Here is a 25662-nt window from a genome sequence, read left to right on the forward strand (position 1 = left end):
AACACCGTTTTAACTTTAAAGTCATTCTGGGACAGCCGCAGTGCAGGGGTGGCTGCTTTCAGATGGATGCTGTGTCTGGCTTCTTAAGCAGAGAAGATCTCACAGAAAATAAGTAAAGAGGAGCAGATATAGAGCATCATAGAGCAACCTTCAGCTAACTTTGGTCTTGTTTGCCACTATGAACAGTTTTATATTTTGTATGGTCAAACAAAAATGTATAAATGTAATATAATGTAATCATATCCATAGTGGCATTTACATTTATATGAACTGAACACATCTGCATTGTATTGTTCACACCAGAGACCACTTTCTACTTCTTCTTTTTTTTATGCATGGAAACACCGATGAAGTACTGTGAGTGTAATTGATGAAAGCTGTTATAGCAGCCACAGAAGCAAAACAGAGGAAATTTAATTTTGTGTAAAGTGGTGTAATGATGTCCTATCTGTGTACATGTCTACGAGATTTAAAACCCAGATCCAAATATATATGTTTGGGAAGTTTATGATGCATTACACCATGGATATTGAAGACTTTGTTATTTTCATTTTTTTATGCTAATCCCTTTTTATCCCAAAATGGATAACTTTACTTCTTTTGACAAAGTTGTTTAGGCAAAATGATGTGAGGAGGAACGACAACAATCAGAGGCATTTTACATGTTGTCTACTATACTTTAAACTCTCATGTAGAGATGTGTTGCAGAGCAAGGTGTCACCCCACTGGCCAAGCACAGCTCTTTAACTCTAGCAGCCAAAGTATCACTGCAATCATTCTGACAAGCTCACTTTAAAAACCATCCAGCAGCAACAAAAAATAGTCCCCTGCATAACATGTGTGACGATAGTACGGAAGACCAGTCCTGTTGGTCAGGACATGAAAGGCAATTTTAGGCATGCGGATTTGCATACTTTTGAAACCACATCAAATGACTACTCATTGCTACCTTCACCAACACCCACAACCATCACCGCAGCTATCCCATCATTCACCATCCACTCCAGCCCACTCCTTTCTTCTGTGTTATCAGTCCCATCTTTCTGCTCTGGTTAAAATCTTCCCATAGCTAATGATGTGTCACAGAGAAAATTACTATTGAACCTCTATATGCTGCACCCTGGACCTGGACAACACTCTACTCACATGTATGGGAATATGCACGTATAACTACCGACCAATCACCTAGCACCCTGGGAATTTGGGGTTAGTTTGAAGAGCTCACATAAACAATGCATACACACATGCACACAGAGAGTGCATTTGACATTAAACCTTCTGGGCTGACAGATATGAAGCGTGAGAGTCCTGATACCACACTGTTTACTTTTACAGCTTTAAAAAAATCTGCTTGTTTAGGCCAAAGGTTCAAATAAGGGATATGTGTACAAGAGAAGTGACACGTGCATTTATACATGCAGAATCAATGCATGGCAAGGCATGTGTGAGAGTACTGTTGAGAAATAGTTGCAAAAAAAATATGTTTCTTACTTTGGCAGGTGCTGCTTCTCTCCTCATATCCTGGGTTACACAGACACTTCCCAATAGGCACAAGCCACTCCCCTTCTGTGCTACAGTACATTCGAGGAGGCTCTTCCTCTTTGGAGTGATTGACGCATGAGCCTTTGACTTCCACCAGTGACTGGGAGTCCATGGGCACAGTATCAGGGAAAGAGGCAAGATTCCTCACAGTGTGTGGGCACTTCTTGAAGTAAACCCTTACTGACACTAAAGCTACACAGGCGCCCACGTCCTGGAATGCGAGGTAGAAACCCTTCTTGGTCATGGGACCCACCTCGCGTACCTCAGTATTGAGCTTGAGAATGCGATCTCCAAGGTCAGTTTGAGTAAAACTCTCATCAGCAGCAATGGTATCAATCTTGGAGAACTGATGCTCTTGGAAGTGGCTGCCCTGGTCATCATCTGCCTCTAGGTAGAGGAGGTTGAATGTCTCCTTGCAGGTGCCCAGTACCAACGGGATTGAGTTGCAGTCCCTCAGTGTGAACTTCAGCTCCACATAGATCTTCTGAGCAGATTGGCGAGGGATCCAGTTGGTCCGAAGCCAGTTGTTCTGGCTGTAGTCCATCACATTGCAGACCTGAAAGGTCCTGATGGGAGTGTAGTGCTCATCCACCCCACTGATCTCCTCCCACTGGAAAAAATAGAGACAAGGAAAGGTCGAAGGGAGAAACAGAGGAAGACAAGGAAGAGTAATAGACAAGAGAGACCAAATACAGAAAAAAGGGGAGGAGGTAGATTTAAAGATTGAGCGCGATAAATAACAAGGAATGGATGCAACAGAAGGAAAAGTAGAAGAAGCGTAGATACAGGAAAGACAGATTTTTTTTTATGAGGAATGAAAAGGATCAAGTGAAAATATATTAGATTTAAAAAAGGAAAGCAAGGGGATTGGGAAGTTTGGGGTCAAAAGAGAAGCAAAGGGAGTAAAGGGAATGGGGTGAGTTAAAGACAGAACAAATGAGGAAAGTGAGAATTTGCAGTCAAAGAAGGAGGAATAAGAGGAAAGGAGGGGAAGATAGCAGAGAAAAAATAAAGTTATCTCCACCCTGTAAGCATTTAGGGATGAATTATTTAGATCCAGAAACATTCTTGCTGAATACTAAGCATCTAATAAACACTTAAGGGTGAAAAATCACACTACCAGATCTCTTGTAAATTGTTGAAATTAATTAAAAGCAAACTTGCTGGCTTTGCCAAATTTTCTACATTAGAAGGCTCTGAAAATATCGTCAAGAAAAAAAGCTAGAAAATGTGATCTTCAATCTTTTTTAAATTTGTGTGAGGCAGCTTAATAAATGTTAAATATTAACAAAATCTCATAGTGTTTCTTTTTTCCACCCTTATACTAAAATGTTTTTCTCTAAAAGTGAGGACTTTCAAGCTGCAGTCTTGGTTATTTGCATCACAGTACTACTTCTACTAAAGGAAACGTGCTGAATCCACTATGAAACAAAAGGAGCTACGACGTATAGACAGATGAGAGTGTATACCAGGAACGTTTGTGTCTATCTTACATTTTCCCTCCACTGGGAGAAAGCAAAGAGAGAGGAGAGGAGAAAAAGAAAGTGGGGTCATTCCTTTTGAATTCAACACAGCGGGTAGACTCATTGATCATGTGCTTTGGCTTTGCTGTCCCGGCAAATCAACGCTGAATCGGAGTGATGATGAATGGACAAACACCTGAAATAGCGGGCTCATAGTGGCTGAAATGGCAGTCATTAGAACAAATGGGCGTAAATGGATGCTTTTGTGTATATTTTCTCATGGTGAAATCCAGAATGCATGTGTGTCTAAATGAGCAGCACTTTCTTCAGAGACAGAGAGATATACAGAGAAAGAATTTTGTGGTAACTGGAACCTAAATTATTGCTCCTTTCACACACAAGCATTAATGGTAACATAAACCCACACACGCACTCACATAAAGTTCATGTGAAGTGTTTAAAGTCTCATAGCAGGCAAACACAGCAGGTGCCTTCAGCTGAACTCAGAAATTAATGACGAGCTAAGAAGGAGTTGGTTCTCTGTTACATGTTTTTGTCTGCCTGTGTGTGGGGGTTTGCGGGTGTAAAGCATATGTATGAATGTCTGATGTTCAAGAGGCTCTCAGGCTGAGGGATAGCCACTCACTTTTCATCTCACGGCAAAGTTAATGAAACACCCCTGAGAGCGAGAGAATGAGGAGGACAGGGGAGAGAAAACAAGAGGAAATAAAGGAAAGCGCTAAAAAAAAGGAAAAAGAAGAAAGCAGGAGATAAAGTGAAATGAAAACTGAGGGCCGATACTCCTTTGGTGTTTAGTCTCCCCCATCACCCTGTCTTTGGTATCACGTCATTCATCAGCCAGTAGTCCTAGCTCTTTGGAGGTCTAACAATAACAGGGAAATGTCTGCAGGAGTGAGTGGGACTAAATATAGAGAGGTAAAGCTAAACTTAACATTTCACCTTGCTTTACTCAAAGGTGTAAGAGCACGACTTTAAACAGAAGCATAAAAATGATGTGATGACATGCAAAAAGCTATGTTGAAAGACTTTGACATAACAAAAAGTAAAGTGAAGGCAAGGACTGCCACTTTGATTAATGATTTTGCTGACATTAAATTTTACAAGATAATAGACTTCCGTGAACATAAGAATAATAATATATCCTATTATGCTTGTCCTTTATATAGATGTGTGCTTTTTGTCATGGTTAAAGCAACGTGTTTCTGCCAGGAGAGTTCAACCAGTAATTTAACTTTTTTTTGTGGCGACCTGCTTTAAAGAGAAGTGACAGATGTTTGCGTTCTGTCTAAAAATACATGAAATTGGGTGACTTGTGCTAGTGAAGGTGCTAAGAACGGCAACAAAAAAGATTAAAGCTGAGGATAGAACCATACTGCATATGAGTAAATTGTAGCATATTAATCCCATAATACAGCATATATCATTCAATATTACAGTGGAAGAACAGTTATTTTCCAAAAATTGGATGAAAAACTACAGTTTTGTCATGTAAAACATCAACATTTTTTCAGTTGTTGTTTATTCAATTTTTATACCTTAAATACATTTTTTTAGGATTAACAAAGGATCATACTGTGGATAAAGGTTATAGTTCGGGCTGTATCAGGTGACCCTGAATGTTCTATGTTACGCTGCAATAGGCCTAGTGTTTGTTCTTTACTCACCTATTTTCACTCACTATGTCTTTATCACAACTTAATATACCAGATTGGTTACTATTAATCTCAGGATTTCTTTCTCAGTGGGTCTTTTGTCCTCCCTCCCATCGCACCTAACAGGTTGCAGCAGATGGCAATCCCTCCCTGAGTCTGGTTCTGCCAGAGGTTTGTTCCTGTTAAAAGGGAGTTTTGCCTTCCCACTGTCGTCAACTTCTTGCTCATAGGGGGTCGTCTAATTGTTGGGGTTTCCTTTCTATTAATGGAGGGTCTTTACCCTACAATATAAAGTCCCTTGGGGTGACTGTTGTTGTGGTTTGGCATTAATATAAATAAAATTGAACTTAACAGGAATGAAATATAGCAGTTTATGAACTTCTACCATTCTGCAAACAGCCTTCTCCTCCATTTTCCTTTTTTTTTAACAGGTGACAAGTCCAGTGAGACATTGTACTTCTTCTTCAAGTTAGGCTCATAGAGTACCCCTTCAGGTAGGGGTACTACCTACTGTACTTTACAATGAGGTAACAGACTGCCCTGTTCAACTATCAGTTCTTTGTGTAATGAGTTTGGAGTGAGACAGCCTTTGTGTGAATCCTGTTTATTCTCAATAGTGCAGATCTCAGTGTGAGCTACTAGCTTTGTGTCATTCCTTTTTATACTCGACCAGTATGCTCCAAACTGGGCTTAATCTAAAGCAACTATGACTGATGGCAGTCTGTAAGCTGTCTTACTGAGAAGCTTGCCAAACACAAACACAGAAAGGTTTTCAAATCAAATCCAGTATATATCTGTATGTGCCTGCGCATGTGTGCATTAAGTAGGCTATATGAGAATATGACTCAGCTTCAGCAACTTTCTGCCAAAGTAAATGAGAGGGATAAAAATGTCTCCCCATCATTGTCCCTAATCATTACATCATAGGAGTTAACTTGTCTAACCTTAAATCACTTCACTTTATTTCTAAGTTACAACTCTCTGTCCTTTAGACCAGAAGTAAAAAAGAAATAAGAAGAAATAGAGAATATGTTAACATCATTATCCGTATTTAGTTGATTGTTACATTCTGTGTGGTTCAGTGGAGGTGTACCACAGCACCCATGAGTTTCAACAGTGACCAGAAGGAAGTTGCAAACCAGAGACAGATGATCAAAGTTCAAGACTCCAATCTTGGATGAATAAGCAGAACTTGAGATTATTTACTTAAATTTTTTTCTAGACCCAACATTTCCACTAATATTGCTATTAATCACTCATTGCAATACATGAAAGCTCTTCCACCTACACAAGAAACGCTGAATGTCAGTCAGGATAAAAAAAGATCTAAAGTCAGCAGCTATACCCTTGTTTCTCTCCAAGTGGTTGAGGGTGTAACTCCCATCCCCCTGCCCTCTAATTGATATATAACAACACTAGGACCCTACAGCAGTCCACGTGACCTTTGACCCTGACCCCTGATGGTCACAGCTGGGACAAAGTTCAGTGTAATCTTGCCCCTGGTTTCTCTGATCTGTGCTGTAGGTGAAGTAGCTAAAGGGACAGTAAAATGAAGTGTGGTAACTTGATCTGCTCTGGACATACCTACAGCAACAGGCACATCTCTGAGTCACAGACTCAGCACACCAGTTTATCCACTTCAAAGACACTCAAGTCAATGGTAGTTAATGGGCCAGTATATGGACTTGTAAAGGGCAGCAATACATTAAAAGCAAGTCTTGTTAAGTGTAAGAAAACAAGCTCAATCATGCTCTTATCACAAGTCTAACTTGCTCAACAAGAGCTTAACATAGCAAATGTTTCATTATGTTATAGTTTAGATAATTTATAACATAGTGCAGAATTCAGTTTAATCAAGTTATGTAAAATACATTTTTTTATTTAAAGATTTTGATAATTATTTCAACTTAATTTGGGAGAGAAAAACGATTACTTGGTGTTAAAATCAAAACCAGAATGGTTCACATTTTGGTTTTTACTTTTAAAATAAGCTCTTTATTTATTCATCTGCCAAAATTGGCTATTTGTGATTTTGTAATATTGGATTACTGAACGGAAAAAAAAACAATAATAATTACAACGTTCTGTTAAATCTCTACAGCTGGAGAGGGTGATCCTAAAAGCCGGAGTGTCTGCAACAAATGCTGGGCCAGAAGCTTAGAGCACAGAGGTCTTTGGGGTTACAGGCTCAACAACTGCAACAGATCAAATAGAGGATATTTCATCACTCTGTCCGGCCAAAGGAAAACCTGAATGTTTATGTTATCCCTCCTTGTCTTCATCCCATCTCTTGTTTATGTGCAACCCTGAGCTTTGCCTGACTAATCATTGTTTGTTTTTTGTTCAAGGACAGACTAGCTGATGGCAATTGTTTGGGGATGCTTGAATCACAAATGCTGTTCATTTATATTTAAACAGTACTCAAGAAAGAAAAATGCAAGTACTGTAATTCTCAAAGTTCTTAATGTTCTTTTTCTTTACTTTTTTCATTTTTTAAGACACGCTTGTCTTAAAAATGTCATGATCTTCACTGCACTGGTAAAATATATGTTTACTTGTTACTAATGCTTTTTCGTAACACTGAGGTCTAAGATTTTCATAGTTTAGGGAGCTTTAGTACAAAATTTGACTGTGCTTATCAGTACAGTTGTATAATGCATACAATTTTTAATAGGATGTAATAACATAAACTCCTCAGGATTTGTGCCAACTTATCTCAGGAACACGAAAGTAACAATAACTCATTTTACCCTCCCCCTTCCTCCTCACCTCTGGTCTCTTGCATTACCAAACTAATCCTTGTTTAGGGATAGGTTCGCTCTCTTTCTCTCTTTAAAGCAGTTTATCTGGTCAGGCTGATTTTGCACATGAAGTAGACGCAGTTCGCGGGGGCTTTTAAGCACTTGGATGATTAAAGAAGCTGAAACAGCAGTTGTCAAAAAACGAAAGAAGACAGATAGAGAGAGAGAAAGAGTAGGCTGACTGGTGGGCCTGATCCCAAAGCATAATCAGCCCTGCTATTATTTGCCTGTCACCTCACCCTCTCATTCCAGACCTGAGAATTGGAATGTGAGGTGTGAATGGGTTTTGGTTCAATTTTTGTGCAAGTCCAGACACTATAAGCAAAGTTCACATACTGTGAGCACTGGCTTTTTATTCTACAGATGTCAAGCTTCTTTATCGTCAACAATACAAATGTTACTGCGCTTTTACTAAAGTCTGACACAGTAATGTAGACTGTTGAACCCATGTAAAAACAATTACAAGGCAACGGTTTTACTGTAAAGATAGTTTTTAAACTTTTTTATTTTTTGCTGATTAGTTTCATATCACATTGATAATAAAAAATGTAGTATGTAGCAAATAACTGACATAAACTTGGCATTTGATCCGAAAAAAATCAAACTAGAGTTAAGCTATAACTTGTAGTAAACACTTTGGGTCTAAATGCTGCAGCGACTTTATTTATTTGAAAAACAATGAATCTAAGTTCCAAGTACAACCAGAAAGGACATTGTATTCTTCCTTCTTATGAAGAATGGACTTTAGTTTGTAATTATCCATTAATTCTATTTTGTATGCACAGCCAGTGTCTAGGGTGTTGGTTTGTTGCTGAAGAATGCTTTCAAAGCATGCAAGAATGTAATCTTTAACACTCTTTAGTGATGGGCTAAGCCCCCTGGACACTGCTAAGCAATCAGCCAGCTTCCAAGACAGATAACTGTATATCTGGATCACACGCACACAGACACACTTGCACACACACACTCATGCACTCATCAGTCCAGTCGGTGGCTCTGGAGTGAACATCCTGGGGAGGCTAAGCTCTTAATTTGTTCTGACCGGAGCACGTTGTGTCTCGGTAGGCCAATAGCCACGGCCTCTCCATCAATGTGAATGAGTGTTTGTCTGTGTATGTGTGTGTGCGTGAGAAAGGGAGGGAGTGAGGGCTCAGTGCCACTGCCACATTATGAGAAATCATTTGTGAGCAGGAGTCTCTCAGGGCACTCTGCTTATCGGAGCGCAGTCAGTGGATGACGTGAGTAATTACAGATGATTCACCTTGAGGACTTGATCATCAGCAATATCTCTCTGTGTGTGACTCTCTCTCCCTCATTCCTTCCTGTCCTTTCCTCTCCCTGCTTCCGTCTCCCTCTCCCCACCCCTCGCTCTTCATCCCTTTTGCCTCTATCAGTCTCCTTCTTTTTGATCCTCCCCCCATTCCCTTCTCTATCTCTCTGGAGTTATTCTCATTTAACAATGACATTGACTCACATTCCTGCAGCATTTTTATGAATTATATAACCACACGCTCTTCATCTGAACTTGGTCAAAGCAAAAAACTTGAAGTAAAACAGACATGGTTGCACAAATTGCCTAACCTCTGTCAAAAATTCTGGTGTCCAGCGCTGGATCAAATAGCCGTATCAATGAGTATTTCCCTAGCTGCTCACATGTGAATAATTTCTATCAACACAACATCAATCTGGCCTGTCAGCTGGTCATGCAGTTGTTGTGTAGGTTGCAATTGTCTTTCGACTAAACACATTTTAAGGACCTTAAGTTTTTCCTTTGGGTAATTTTTTCATTGTGGTTGAACCTCGTGAAAAAACCGAGTGCTCTGTTGGTGCCAGCTCTGTATATGGCCGAGAGAAACAAGGTTTGGCAGCTCAATGGAACAAATGACTGGATTACCTTAAGCCACTGCCAAGGAGTAATTCTAACACTTAATAAAGGAGAAAGAAGGAAGTGTGTGTGTGCATGTGTGAATGAGTGTGTGTGTGTGTGTGTGAGAGAGACAGTGGGCTTGCTCAGAGGCACAGAAGTCTAACTAGTTGGAGAAATAAACACTGAACGAGAGCCCATTGGAGGATTTTAGAAGCAGAGACTGATATATGAGCTTTTTTTTTACATCCAATGAAATAATACTAATACTAAAAACAATATTAATATGATTCCTCTTTGTGCTCCTGTTAATTTCAATTGCATTAATGGATAAAACAAACTTGGAAAAATGCTTGATAAAAGGTTACAGTAGTTTCTGTAATATAATGAAAGACAGACAAAATGAAGTGTTGCATATTATGGATTAGCAAATCAAAGGTTTACTTGATATTGCCATGTGGGTGGGTGTTGTTTATACGACTATAAATTAATGTTGGTCCATGGCGACTGATTGAACTGACCTATCAGCTTGCTGTGATTTCCTAGCTGTGCTACTCTGAGAATAAGGCCATAAAACACTAGCACCATTAGCCATGTGGGGCAGAAGTATTATCAATAGAAGAAAATACATAGAGTTGACATTGTGGTAAATGAATAGATGAAAACACAGGACTATCACTAGATGTGTTTATGAAAGTCAAAGTTGAGTTAATATTTTTAGATAAAGTTAATGTTTTTGCTTGTTTTCAGTCACATTCTGTTAATTTTACACAATACTTGTGTAGGCTTCAGCAACACAGGCCTAGAGGTTGATACATGACCCCTTTGTCAACCTGCAGGTCACTATGGATAAATATATATTCCCCGACCGGATGGCAAGCAGTTGCTGACTGATTGAAATCGGTCGCAAAAAGGGTGCTCTAAAAACTTCCTTGCGATTGCTTTAGTGACTAGCAGTATGACACAACTGCCCATCGTTTGCAACGAAACTTGAAACTTGTCCGCAAACACTCACTAAGTAACCACAGAGTGATAGTGAGACATAAAAAAGTGCAACACAAACTGGAAACAGAGAACACCATCTCCATTTTCGATTAAGTTGCACTGTTCACAATTCCATAACCTCTCAGCAAGCAATTGGTGCATTTTTTGCAGACAACTCATCATCTTCCAAAGAAACTACTGGCATCCGCGCCAATGTGGTAGCGATCAAAGCAATCACAAGAACCTTTTCAGTGCATCACTGTTCATGACCAATTTCACAAAACAACACAAAGCTACATCTCACAACCGTTCGCCAGTCAGTCAGGGAATGAACATTTTTTCCAAGTGACCGCTAGTTATCATGGGGTCATTGACCAGTGTTTAGGCCTGCTAACTGAGATATAATTTGTTTGGTTTAATCACCAAAACTACTTGAGGTTAAGGAAACAAAAAACACGATTTGGGTTAATATAAACCCCTTTGCAAGGTTAACCAATGTTATAAATGATTTCTGGAACAAAGGTAACAAAAGAATGACATGAGAACAGTGTGTCTAGTCAGTGATGGCCATTTAACACCATTATTTAAGATACTGTAGGAACAATACTAACATGGCAATATCACATTGTGCAACAAGTCAACTTTTGATGGAATTTCCTGTTAAACGCTATCTGAGTTGTTAATGGGAAGCTGGAAGTAAATCTGGAATTCTTATGCAGATGTTTTTGGACCAAAAGTCCAAAATGTATGCTTTTTTATGTTTAATCTTTACTTATACATACATATATTCAAAAACACAAACACATATACAGGCAGTATGATTGTATGGTAAGCTCTGAATACTTTAACCTGCTAGATAAAAAAATGAACAAAATGCCTAAAAAGTGGGTTAATCTTCATTGGATGATTGTTTCAACATGGCATAGTGAGAACCACAAAAATCTGAAAAAGCTGATTTCACGGTTGAAGCTGACATTCAATTCATGTTATTGGATCTGTCTCCTAAATGCAAACATATTCAGGCATGATGTGGGTAAATATAGAGATGGAAGATACTCACCCCATGCGATGGGTAGGAAATCCATCCTAACTCCCCTTGGCTTGCTTTTGAGTCTAACAGGTTGACTGTGGTGAGGAAGAGAGAGAAAAAACAAAGAAAACACATGAGTGTCTAGCCCTTGTTAGCCCCAATTAGCCTTTATCTAATCCCACAGGAGGATTCACCAACCTCAAGCACTGATCATGACTCTATTTACTCAGCTGCCCCCCCACGCACACACAGACATATGCACATACACACAACCACAAGTACTTGTACTGATGTCTTTGTGAGGACATTCATTGATATAACCCATTCCCCAGACCCTTAGCCTACCCGTCCCTACACCGGTTTAACTCTAAAACTAAGTCTTAACACTTAAGGGGCTCTTGGAAGAGAGGAGAAAGTAAAGACTGGTCAAAATGCCCTCACTTTTCCAACACATCCTTGTTCTGAAGGTAAGTGAATAAAGTAGGCTTTGTATCCTTGCTTTGTATGGCATCAAAGCAAAACTTCACTGGGCAAACAATGAAAATATCCTGAAAAGGTACTGAACTAAAGTACAGTCAGTTTTTCAAAAAGCACCAGATGTCTTTTTTCCTTTTTTTCCCTTTCTTTTTTTAAAGACTTTTCTTTTGACCCGTCTGACCCCCATTCTACCGACCCACACACATATCCATGGAAAATAGAGTGTAACCAGGTGAAGCAAAACTCTATTGGATCTAAATTCAAATGCAATCACCGGTTTCAGAGGTGGTCCGAAATTCAATTGGCCACACTGAAATCAAAATATAAATCCAATCCAGAATGAATGGAAAAAACAGTTTTAAGTGTGTCTACTGCCAGAAATTTGTTCTTTTCAAACAGACATCAAGCAGCAGAAGGGGATCCATGTCTAATAGAGGAAATATGACTGAGGACAAATAAGACAAGGAGCTTCAGTGGTTTAATCATGCAAGTGCAGGCTCTGGCTTAGCAAAACAGGATTCAAATTATGGAATTTAAGGGACCGAACTAATAACTATGTCAGTTGTGCAGCAGTTTTGAAGTCACAAATTACTTGTGAAAGCGCTTTCATTGCCTACCTCCACAGACCATAATTAGAAGTACACTTGCGAATAGTAGATGTGATGGCCAAATTGACTCTGACACAGAGTATCTTAAAAGGAGCTGAAGCATTTTCTATTCTTAGTGTATACACTTGGCTGTGGAGTGAATAATTGTCATTGAATACAACTGTCAGCATGGGTCATGACACATGGAGTGAGGAATGTGAAGGCAGCTTTATGCTCAAAGGATGCCCCACTTCAGCAACCAAACTGTCACGAGCAATTTGGCAATAGATTCTGTCTAGCGACACAAAGCTCAGACAATAGCTAATAAAGCTTTTGAGTGCTCTCACCTCAAACAACGATTTATGTAGTTAGAATAAAATACACAAAAAGATTTTGGTGTTGTTCATGACGTAAATTATTTACAGTTAATCCCTTTTAGTCCTGTTTTTCAAACAGTACCGAGGAAAAATAGGATGCTTAAATATAATGTTTATGACAAGCAATGGTATGGTGGAGAAAAAAAGCACATAAACCTACAGTGGGCTAAATTGGGACACATTATACTTTTAATATGTTACTGCGCAATAGAAAATGTAGCTTAGGATTATGTGAATTGGGTAAAAAAGTAAAGGACAGACAACCATTTATTATAAAGAAAAAAAGAGCAATACACTTCATCAGTTCCAGCAACACTGACTCAGCCTCTTTTTACTTATCCCGTTGAGAGCAAAGCAGTCGACAGCTCTGAACACTCAAACAAGTAGCAAACACTTAGCAATGCAAGTGGACACATACAGCAAAGTGAAGCAGCAGTGCAGTAGAGGCCCTACAGCTGTAACTCTATTCACTGTGAGAATATGAAGAATGCATTCTTCCTTCATTCTCCTGTGCAAGGCTTCAGTAAGCAAGAATGTCCACATATCAAGTATGTATCAAGTCATGATGGACCGCTGGCTCACAGGGAAGCCTTTTAAGTCAAACACAATCTACCCCTGTCAAGCACCGGGATCTAAATTTGCAAGAAGAAGCGATCTCACTTCTCTGTGAATGAATCGTTGTTTTGTACTACAGAAAAGGTTTGAGAAGGAAGTGATTCTTTGTTTCAGACTTATCAGGTAAACATCAGCCAATGTGGCATAAAAGGACCTTAAAAATGAAGCATAGAAAGGAAGACACAAACACCTAGATTTATTATTCTGGACTCAAAACACAATAGATGTTCACCTGAGCTGCAGTCATGCTAAACTGCTGAGCCAGTTGAGTGGCAGTGGACACATTCATATTAGAGTCTAATGAAGCTATCTGTTCATGTCAGATAATAGCAGCTCAGCATCCAGGGCCATTGCTTCCAATTTACATTTCTCAACGAGCCGAGCCCAACACTCAAATTGAGCCGAGTGAGGGAATTTGAGAGCAGAAAATTAGACAGCTCTCGTATCGCAGGAGTAAAAAGCCCCCTCCAGCTGCACTTGGCTGAAGAAATCAGAACCCACACATGCGCACAAATGCATGTACACTCACAAATACATGCAAAGCACAACAAACACAAAGGACGCATCCTCAACTAAGAAGCAAGAAGAACTGAGATACTCTGAAACACAAAAAAAGCTATATACTGAGAGGTAGTCAAATGATGCCAACACATGAAATCCTCCAAAGGAAAGCGTTTGCAAGCACATGATGTAGTTGGACATGGACATGCACATCTACTGTATGCATTCATTTTTTGTAGAACCTGACCAAAACGTGCAGTTTTTCTCACACATGCGCATTCAAGCAAACACAAGTGCACACACCAACATTTGCTGACAGTCTTTTTACTCTCTCGCTCAATCTCTCTCTCTCTCTCACACACACACACACACAGTCAGTTAGCAAGCTAGCGTCAGCCAAGCATATAGCCCCTGCCCCAACAGGGAGTGCCTCTAAACGGGAACTACGAGTATTAATAGCAAACTCAGCCAGCCTGTCTGGGAGGGAGCAAAACATCACAGAGGTAGAAACAGGTGAATCAATATATAAAGCAAACTAAGGTCACCATCAAACGCCCACACTCATAACCCTAGCCCCGAGGAATGGAAGACATCCTTTTTTCACTTGCTGGTGACCTATATCGCTTGGCATATTGTGTGTTGAACACTGTAGCAAAGAAAGCAAGAAAGGGTACTTTTTCTGATGCCAGTGTTACCATGAGTAACGGCTCAGATGAAAATAATAACTGTACAACACAAAATCTCATGAAATAGTCCTCCACTTCAGCCACATATTTCACAGCTGATGTTAGAGGGGAGAAAGAAGAGTCAGTCAGTCAGAGACTAAAGAGAGGGGCATGACCAAAGAATCAGCTTCCTCCATAATAGAATAGAATAGAACACATGTCCTTATCTATCAATATCTGCCATTTGACAGAGTGGATGATGCTTTGCAGCCTGGTTCCATGCATCTGAAGGTTGGCAGGCCGCAGTGCAGGCAAAGCAAGGCGACTTGTGTCTGTGTTAAAGGGTGAAGTGTTCACCTCCCATTATGAATTATTCAAGAGCAGAGTCGCTCTGTCTGATGTTGCTGCTGCTTGCCCAGCCCCTCTGCTCCCATTTCTCTCTTTCTTTCTTTCGTTTCATTCTTTCTTTCTTTCTTTCTCATATAATTTACACACATAAAGGCATAGAGCACTCCTGCACACCATGACCACGTACTGTATCTCTACACATGTAGCCTCCCTAAATACAGAATTTTTTCGCCTAACTCTGAAGATGAAACGTTAAAATGAGGATGACACCCTTCGGTCAGCATACACATATAAATATAGGCATTTAGAATACATGGGGACGGGAGTGAGGGGTATTTTGCGTCTGCGCACATTTCCATCCCCTCTGAAAAGTACTATCGCTCTGAGACGCACATCAGCCCCAGCGGGACTGCTGAGCCGGGCTCTCCGGGCCAAGCCTCCCTAACGCCGACTAAAAATACCAGAGGCCTCCGGACGTCCCGCAGCGAGCCAGCATTACACCACCTAGAAGGACATGCTGCACCACAGCATAGAAACTAATGACTTTCGAAACTTTAGATATTTTTTCTTCTAATTATGGGGAATTTAAACGATATCGGATAGCTAATATCAGCACAAAGTCTCCTCAAAGGCTTCTTAAAGTGAAAATGAATCCTCTCCGCTGAAATCTATTACTGAGGCGTTTCTCTGTATTTCCTTAAACTTTTCCCTAAAGTTTTACGGGATCATTAAGACCTAATGAAAACCACACAGTAAAATTAAATAAAAATGCTTGCTGAGGTGCGGTGCGGAGACGGAAAATTCAACGAAGTACAGACGCGAGGAAAACATCATAAGTTTGTCGTAATCCTTTTAAACTTGAGGTTTCTTTTCTACTGATTTTTTTTTTCTTTACTTGTTATAACGCACTTGATTCATTTCCTAATTTACTGATAGCTTATATAAACTACAGTAAGACGTCAACGAAGTCACAGAAGATGTTTTTATGGCCATCGAGTTTTAAATGCACAAACAGCCCCCCACGGTCAAGTGGACTGTTTTATAATCTCTGCGCCAGGGTAGATTTTATCACCTTCAACTTATTGGCGTGAAATAAAAAATAAAGCCAGTAAAAGTGACGTTATGTTTCGGTCGTGTAAACAGTGACCTACAGTTCAACGTAAAAGACGATGAAAAAAGAATGTCTTCGGATTTGTCACATTATGTTTATTAAAATCAGTATTTTCAAAATTGGTACAGCTTTCCAGCGTGTTTATTGTCTGCTTTATTTTTAAAGCAAAAAGTTTATGATCTAAATAAAGATTAAGAAAGATCCAAGAAAGCCCTTTAAGTGCATATATACTCTGTGATGATACCTCTGATTTTCTTTTGTGTCACGGAAAAAAATGTGTGTGGACCTCATTCTAAGGTTTGTAGTAAATTACTATGTTTTTTTCTACTTTGTTACTTGTAGAAATTAATGCCGGTGAAGGATCGATATGAGTTCTCTTTCATCGTGAGGACTGTCAAAGTCGACCAAAACAGACGTGTGTTTCCATCTGTTTAACTTTTAACCCGAACCGGAGAAACAGCGCTCAAGTGATTCAAAACGTCTTTGTCGTCTTCATATTTGTGGTGTACAAGTCTATATGAATTTCTATACAATGTGCTGTATAGACGAGGCAGCTCGATACTGACACTCTCTGGCTGATTTATGACTCTGGAGGGCGAACGTAATTGCCTGATTTCTTCATTGTATTGACACTTTCCCTGTTCCAACTAACATGCAAACTGTTTAGTCAGTTTATCTGTTTGTGTATGTGTGTGTGTGTGTGTCTTCTCATCGTTTCTTTTCTCTCTGATATTCACTTGTATAAATTACACGTTTATCCTAAACTCTTAAACTATCCCCCCGCCCCACTCACTCCGCGTTCTGTGTCGTCTCACTTTCTCCCTTTCCTCCAAACGCACAATAAAATACTAGCACACTCGTACCAGTGGAATTTTGTGTATTTTTTTAGGGTCAATGTGTATTTGCTTATTTTTTTACCATCGTGAGCCAAACTAAAACTTCACCAGTCTTATTTTTCAATCAAATGCTTATATGTGGATTTGCATTAGGCCTGGGTGGCTTTGACTCTTTTCTAATTTTTTTTGCTTCACCACAGAACTGCACATTTTCCCGACCCATGCCTTCGTGTCAAACACCATAAATTAAATCGTATGCTCTCTTGCATTGCGTTAACAACTAAAGAGATATATTTCCCAGACACCAAATGCTGTGCGTAAAAAAGGGGGACACTGTCTTTTTTTTAGCATTAAATGAATGGTTTACATTCCACAAACATTTTTCGTTAAGAAAACATCGATTTTAGGCTTGATGGCTTAAAAGAAATCACAAAACTTATAGGGTCAGAAGAAAATCCACTGAAACGTGACTGGCCTGATTAATTAATTCATTTATTAAGTGCGCGACAAGTGAAACTTTTTGTTTGATAATTGTTGGATTATAAAACAGATCCTTTGGCGTGACCTACAAACTAACGTCCAAAACTTTCCAAACTTCTCCAACAACATCAGCCTTAATCTGGAAGTTTACACGGGGTGGGTTTGTCTCTGAACATTCAATTACTGTGGTGTAAACTGCAACATCTACAGTATACGGACGGATTCCATTACTTTATCGCCATTAAGGTTTAAACTGTTGGGTATCCTAAACTGAGACCTTTGAGCTGGCGTGTGCTGATAATTCACATAAAGCACCATTTAGATGGCTATCGTGTTAATAGGTTCTATTCACATTTACAGACTCATTTTTCATTTTTTCTTTCGGACTTTTACCCAGAATAACTTTAAACATTATCCCTTACTTGATGTGACATAAACCACAGAGAACTGGACATTAAAACTAAACTCAATTACATTTTTTCTGTCTCTTGTGGAGTGCTAAGGGTTGGAGCTCATCCTCAGAGTGCATTTGCATTTACTGCCCCTGCTTAACACACACACATGCACACACTTTGACCCGAACACGTTAAAGTTTTAAAGATGTCAGGATGTAAACCAATAATTTACAAAGTTCAAACCAAACCTCCCTCTATTGTGTAAAGTTTTTTTCCCCTTTCTTTATTGTTTGTAGTTTAGTTTCATATGTTTAAATAAATGACTGTGCTGAGAGTGGACGTGCCTACCGTAGCCTGTTTCTGCCCCGGCTTCAAAATACTGCCACAAGCTTATATTCACCTAGAAAGCGACCAAGACCTAAAGAGAGATAAAGTGCAACGTCTTTGTCGCTCATTTATCATGAAATCGGCTTTAAATGCAACTTTTTAAAAAGTCGTGAAACTGCAAATTTACATGATCACAACGGTAGACTTTAAGTCTTTATTCGAGTCGAAACCATTTAAAAAAGCAGCCACGTTTTTACGCACTATGCGAATATTCTCATATTCTATTTATTGCCTTAAAACTGAGTTAAGCTCACAGTTACCCAGTAACTGGGGCGTCTACCCCAAATGGATTCTTGGGTAAAACAGACAGACACGCACATCTCATATAAATACAAATATCGGAGTTTCTTCACATCCATTCGTCCCATATTCACGCTTCTTTGGGAGCTGTCTCGACATCACTTAGTTTATTCATCTCTATTTGAAAACTATTAAGACCTCTTAGCCAAATGATCGGAGATCGCGCTACCTTGTCTGGCTTGTTCGGATTTGGATTCAAGTTTACTCTCTGATTATTACTATCTGCTGGCGATCTGATCCAGTTTGTCGGTGATGTCCGGTGTCACCGTGATTCGCTCTAGATAGTCCTTTGATTTTTGAGACTATAATTTAGACAGTAAGCCCTCGACGAGCGCACAGCTCTGACCGCGATACGTGCCGTAGCGCACCATTCATACATAAACACAAGTGCGCACATACACACAAACACACATGTCCGCAGCCTGAGTTCCCTTACCTTCATTGGGGGGATAGAAGACGGGAAACGCGGGGATAACGCAGGACAGCAAAAGAAGTAAAACGAAAAGGAGTGATCGCGGATTGCAATCCATGGCGGCGGATCAGAGACACATAACTCCATGAAGCCACTGACTAATCTGGGAACGTCTTCTCCCCACTCAGCTTTCTCACTCTCTCTTGCTCCGTCTCCCTCCGGTTGGAGGAGTTTTCCGCTGGGTCCTACAGAGTCTTAACAGACATCAAAACAGCGTTCAAGTTCATCACAGGTCATTTTAGAATTTCTACCACAGGCGTCTTTAAAAAAGAAAAAAAGAAAAAAGAAAAAAAGAGAATGACGAATTCAGCAGTTCAGCGTATTTTATCGTCTATTTCACCGAAATCTGTAACATGAATCACTTCGAATGGAGAGCAGGGGCTGAGATAAACGTTATGGGTTTATCTAGAAACAACAGTCTGCACTATGTTTTCTTTTACCAAATCTTTCCTTACACTTAAAGAGTGTTTATGCTCTCCCAAAATATCTGGTCATAATGGATTACATTTGGCTCAGTTACTATTATGAATGAAAATTCAGCGTGAGCCCGTGTTTAAACAAAGCCACATAAGCACCATGAGAAACTTTATTTATTAAATAAATAACATAACATAACATAATGTCTGTGGTTAAAGGCCCTACTTTAATTTATTTATTCGTTTTGGTTTAAGCTTTGACTTTTAGTGACCTCTTGTTTTTAAACTGGATACTGGGGCAGACAACAGTATGATGTTATGGTGTCAATCCTGCTTTGGCAAAAACTGTAAAGCACTGCAAAAGTGCAAAAGAACAGTGAGTCACACAGGATTATTAAATAAGGTTCCAAAACAACAGTTTTGTCATATTATGCGGCTGTTTTGTAATATAACATTGACAAATTTATGTTATATAGCGATGTTTAACCTATTATTCATACTATATAAACATATAATTCTGAAGAACCAAAATACCTATTTGTTTATACTGTTTTCCATGTTGTAATACTCACCCACAGTAGGATGAAGTTTTATTTATCTTTGTGCTGAAGGACATATGTTGTACGTGTATTTCATTCTACTGTCTGCATTTTACTTTGAAGGCCATTAGGGGCCCCTGACACCACAATACTTGATGTATACTGAAAGGCTGGGGTGGCAGTGTAACGTCATGGCACTTGCTGAGACGCCAGCTGTTGTGGTGGGGGGTTGAAGGCTTGTGATGTATGGGAAAAGTTAAAGGACATAGCACACACAGAGAAACAATGCCGCTTCACTTGGATTTGAAATATCTGCTCCTGAATATAAATCATTTTATCAGTTTACTGATGAAATATCTTTTATCCTGTCATACAACCATCTTAAATCAAATAAAAATAAATATCGTTTTACCCTCTATTGAAGGTTTAATTTATAAATAAGGCTGCTAAGGAATATAGTACCCAGTTTAAGTAATGATAATAATATGGAGTCACTGAATTAAACTAAACTTTAAAACAAACCACTGAACACACAGCTAAATGTGATGTGAACAAACCTATAGATTTCACAGCTTTAGAATAACATTTACTCCATTCAGTTATTGCATATATAACACAATCCTGCAAATCAAGGAAAGCAGTTTTAATTTCGCCATCTGTCGAGCTCAGTGAGTTATGTAGCTTGTAGGATGTTAAACCATCCTTCTGTAAATCAGTTGTTAGTTTCCAGTATATTTAACCTAAATATTAGAAAAAATAATAAGTTAGCAGTCAGCTTAAAAAACCACCAGAGAAATTTATGAGCTTCAGGTTGTCAATGGATACAGTGAAGAATGATGCCAGGAGGTCTCTGACTGCATTATTAAGTGACTGTGGCATGTGGATTTACAGCAGGTTTTAGACATGCCAGCCTTTGTCATACATCATCTTCTACATCCCACTAATTCACTTATTACACACTGAAAGAGATTAATACAAGAGGCCCCACAGCTAGCAATCAATTCAAAGGATGGTCATTCTGGGCTCACAGTTTACAGGCTTTAGCTTCACGGCAGAATCTCCTTTTATTTTTTTTCATTCTGCATGTTTGTAGAATATTAGAAGAATTAAACTCAAATCTGGAAAGGATTTTATTTCTTTTAGACACCAAAGTCACTGCTGCCACAAAAGAGCACAATTAAAAATGGCAAACTCCCATTAGAATGAAAAGAATGTGAACAAATTCAAGTTCTCAATATAAGTGACTAAGATTATAACTTGGCATTTAAAGGATCTTCATTCTGACAGTCAAACATAATTAGTAGTTATCGTTTTCATTTGGTCGTCTGAGAGGCACTGTCACTATGTTTTTAGTCAATAAACCTGCAAGTTAGTTCAGACTAATTGCTGGAAATCTGTTTCTGATTGTGGTGAATTGGAAGAATGCAATGGGTGCCTCCCATCTATCCACTCCAGCATTTTTCCCCCCTCTTCTCAATGAGCGCTTGTCCATCTTGAACTCTTGCCAGTGGAACAATCCAGTATGAGATGGAGGAAAATATTGATTTAAAGCCGCAATTGTAAGTCATCATGTGTTCTGACAAGACTGTTATAGCGTTCCAAACTCATAGAACAGATGTTTTTTAGAAGCAGCTTTGAAGCCTCCAAGACTTGGCCTTCTTATGCAGTAACATACATGCAAACAAACAAACAAACAGAAAAGCTGACTGTGATTATTGCTTGCTGTCAGTACTCTCTTCCTCCCTGTGGTTCTCAGACGGCACATTCCTCCATACGCACAGCGTACAGCAGGAGGAGAAGCCAGCAGGCTGCTGGCATGTAACACTATCCCCCCCACACCAAACATCATACCACGGAGGCTTTCTTACCATTGCCAGCACCACAACTTTTCACCCTTTCCCCCCATCCTTTTATTTTCTTAGAAGGATTATTCACAATATTATACTCATGTGGACTAGAAGAACACAACTAACATTTTTTATGCATCCATTAAAGAGAAATACTAATATTCTTTTTTAAAGTAACATTTGTTCGACAGTACCATGTGTCAGCTTGCTACCAGAAATTGAATGGAGGTGCAATATTTCTTTGAATGTACTGAAAACAACGTAGTATAGACAGGATTATATATTCCCTGTCTTGAATTTGCTGATGGTGTCAAATTGATTAAAAGTTGATTAAAGGGAGTCGAAGCATCTGATTACAAAAACCTTCGTGTTTTTCACAGATGCAACCAATTCCCCGTGAACGTCTGTGATCTAAGATCAAGGAAAGGAAATCTTTATGCTGGGAAAAGACGTTAATTACAGCATCACACATGGAGCATTCACTCTTATCATATGAAGAATGTGTTCAGTTGAGTGTGTCTAACTACACAACTAAACAAAAACCCAACTGCCCCTCCATTTCCTGGATTTGCACCAATGAATAATTGGGTTATGGTTCATGTGGTAAATCCCCCCACTCTTACCCTTAGAGAGAGATGGCTCTGATAAGTCTGAATGACCAGCCATGACAGAGTGAAGCAGAGCAAGGCGTCTTTCCACATCCACTCATGATCATGTCCTCTCATACTGTCACACTTTAGTGGGTGGGGGTGACAAGGCCAAATTTATAAATCATGTTGGGGCAGATTTTTCAGTTGTTTTATAAGACTGGTTGTTAAATGTGACTATTGTTCTCTGTTAACACTGTCAATAAACGGTTCCCATCAACAAAACCTCAAACTGTATGGAGCTGCTGCAGAAATCGGCATGCTCTTCAGTTTATCATTAATTTCCTATGTTTTCCTGCATGACTCTTGACTGGCTTGTTTCTGCTATGGCACAAGTATCGGTTAAATCTGTGTCCACTCATGTAGCACAAAACCAGTGCTAGACAAAAAGTCTTTAACTAAAATCAAAGGACCAATACTGCAGTGCAACGCTATGTTGCTCTATTCAAAGTATTGCTTAAGACATATAAACAATTTCCAGCCCATTCTAGTAAAATTGCTGCAAGCAAATGCTTTGGACTGTCCAGGGGATGTTCCTGGTTTGAGATCAGTTACAGAATGATGCCAAAAAAAAAAAAACAGAAAGAAGACAGAAAGAACTGGCGTCTTTCCCCCTCTGAAGCACTTATGCATTTTTTAATCCCATATAAAGTAAACATGTGCAAAAGTTTCCTTTCTTTCTGTCTTTCCTTCTGTATTTTGAGACATGACATTTCAATTACCTTTTATTGAGACAAGGAATTTCTGCTAGTTTTTAACTTTTTTAATTTAAAAAAACAGTTACTTGTAAATGAAACAGTGTGGAAATGGTTTATTTTTATTCCCCGCCTCTCTCTGTCTTTCCTCTTCTTTCTCGCCTCTTTTCTCTGACTACTTAGCCAAAGTGGGTATTGTTGGTCAAACCTGTTCCCTACTTTTTGTTTTCTTTTTTTTTTCACTTATGATTACATTTGGTTGCAACATAATTGCTGGCTGGTTAACCTTGTTATGTGAATGAATGTATTGGCATGGCTTATGTTGTCAGCAGGGGGTGATAAGGAGTGGATGTCAGGTGTGCACAAGTTGCACAACTCTCACCAAACAAGGAAACCTGGGAGTTCCCTCTGTGGTTAGGTTTGCAAGACAAAAACACTTTATGTTTAAGAAAATAAATGTAATCTTAAATATCAATATAAACATCTTTCTCACAGTTTAACCAAGCTAAAAGATGACAAAAGATTTCAAATATATTCGGTTTTTCTTAAGTTGCTACAAATGTAAAAAGAGATATTTTCAATTAATATATTACTGATGCATATGTGTGGCTTTATGAAAATGTTAGTTAAAAGCATTTTGTTATTAGATTCATTAAAAAAGTAATTGGTTTCCCTCAAAATAATTTGCTGATGCAATTAAGTTTTATACAGACGTAAACTGTCAGAGAGCGGCTTGTGTTGCTGTTGCGTACAGACCATTTCAAACTAATTAACTAGCAAAATGACAAACACATAACTTCCCACATGCCTGAGGATTCTCCCTTGGGAAAGCAAATCCGTCATGAATTTGCTACAGCTAACAGCCTTACTCACGTATGTCTACCGTATACGTTAGCAACAAGGAACACATTGACATAGATGTGGATACTTTTTTCCTCTAAAAGAATGTACACAAAAACTCAGTCCTACCTGGCAGCATATTTAGCTAAAGAATTGCTCGAAACTAAACAGTCTGACATAAGGGTTTATTTACTGTAGGACAACTAAACAAGGCTAGACCATAAGAGCCGGTAATTAGAGAGCGAGGAAACAACGTGGTCTCCTTGATGGCATTGAGGTTTTGTCACGAGGAGACACAAAAATCCAAACATGCTGACAGAAACTTTCTTTCTGAAACTCAGAAAGAAAGTTTCCTCTCTCTCCTTTTGCTTTTTTCTTTCTGCTCCCTCTCTCACACACACATGCATATGCACACACACACACACGGCCTCGACTGTGTTTTGGAGACATTCAAGGAGTTGGCCGTAAATGTTTAAAACTGCCCCGATGATTCATGTACTTGAAATTTAATGAATATGAATCCATAACTAATCTAATTATATTTACTTCTGCACTCCTTTATGATTTTATAATACGCAAAATAAATAAATATGTAAAATAATGATCATATGCATGTTATCTCCAACTAAACTCAAACTGAAAAGCTGTTTTGGCTTCATATGTGAAAAATCTATTGTTTCCACAGGGGGGGAAAAAGGAAAGAAAAACCTCCTGTGAAGCACTTGATCACTAATTGTACTGTAATAATAAACTCATTTCATGGTGTTGCAACATAAGAGTCCAGGCCAAATTCTGCTTGAGATAATTAGCTCAAGTGAATGAAAGGGTTGTGTTTTGTGGGCTACGCGGAGACGGCTCTGTCCTGATACAACAATGTGTTCATATTAGAATCCGTTTTCTTCAACCTTTGAAGGACAGCGTCCTTACTCCCATCTCACTCCCTATAGCGTTCCTTCTGCCAGTATTGTCTTGGATACCAATCCTCCTCCATCTGCTAGGATTAAACTTCTGCACACCCCAACACACATGCCTCCCACCCCCCCAAGACAGGTTTTATAACTATGCCAAATGAGACCTGGACGGCAGTGCACTCCACTTCCTAAACAAATCCACTCTTTTTTAAATTCTTTACTTGAAAAGTTTAGCATTTTGCATCTCTGTTATTTAGTTTTAATAAACAATAACTATTTAGAAGGAATCAGTAATAAAACTCTGTATTTCCACTGATTATTCTTTCAGAGTGTAGTTAGATTGCATTTTAAATCTCAGTGTAAAAATGTTCAATGTGAAGGTCTAACCAACATAATGTCATCGAATGAATAATTGTAATCACGCCTGTGTACTCTGTGTGATTTCTAATGGTTTCACTCTGAGAGCAGCATACTTCAGTGGAAGACAGCTCAAAGAAGGCTTGTTGCTGCACTGTTGCAGAGACACTTAACTAAAATATTCAGGAGAAAAGCACCTTAATTATACAGATGATGGAGTACAGGCCCTGAAGTTGTGTGCGTGAGTGTGTATCAGCATTGCACAGCTTCCATAATAGCTGCTAATTGGCTAATGGCTCTACAGACTTCTCACTTTCATTGGTGCATCTTTGTTGCTGTTGTTGTCTAGACTGTTGCTGCACTTTTTATTTTTGATACTCACACGTGCGTGTATGTATATATAAATGCAAAGGCACAAAGTGTCTCTGAATATTTGCACACCATAAACATGTAAAAGACACAGTGATCCACAGTTAAAGTAAACATTTCACATCAGTAAAAA

At 39.0% G+C, this 25662-nt stretch overlaps 1 protein-coding gene across 6 annotated transcripts in view; it reads right to left on the minus strand.

Annotated features, from left to right (window-relative positions):
• Nucleotides 1-19017, minus strand: part of epha3 (eph receptor A3) — a 97398-nt gene extending 78381 nt beyond the window's left edge. For all 6 annotated transcript variants that reach the window (XM_063499588.1, XM_063499590.1, XM_063499589.1 and 3 more), the window contains exons 1-3: nt 18873-19017; nt 11388-11452; nt 1492-2152 (exon numbers count right to left, since the gene is read on the minus strand). In XM_063499588.1, the coding sequence (XP_063355658.1) occupies nt 1492-2152; nt 11388-11452; nt 18873-18966 (820 nt within the window). In that variant the 5' untranslated portion in view covers nt 18967-19017. The remainder of the gene's footprint in view (nt 1-1491; nt 2153-11387; nt 11453-18872) is intronic.
• Nucleotides 19018-25662: the final 6645 nt, after the last annotated feature.

Source organism: Pelmatolapia mariae, linkage group LG16_19 (genome assembly GCF_036321145.2).
Source record: "Pelmatolapia mariae isolate MD_Pm_ZW linkage group LG16_19, Pm_UMD_F_2, whole genome shotgun sequence".
Classification (NCBI taxonomy): Eukaryota; Metazoa; Chordata; class Actinopteri; order Cichliformes; family Cichlidae; genus Pelmatolapia; species Pelmatolapia mariae.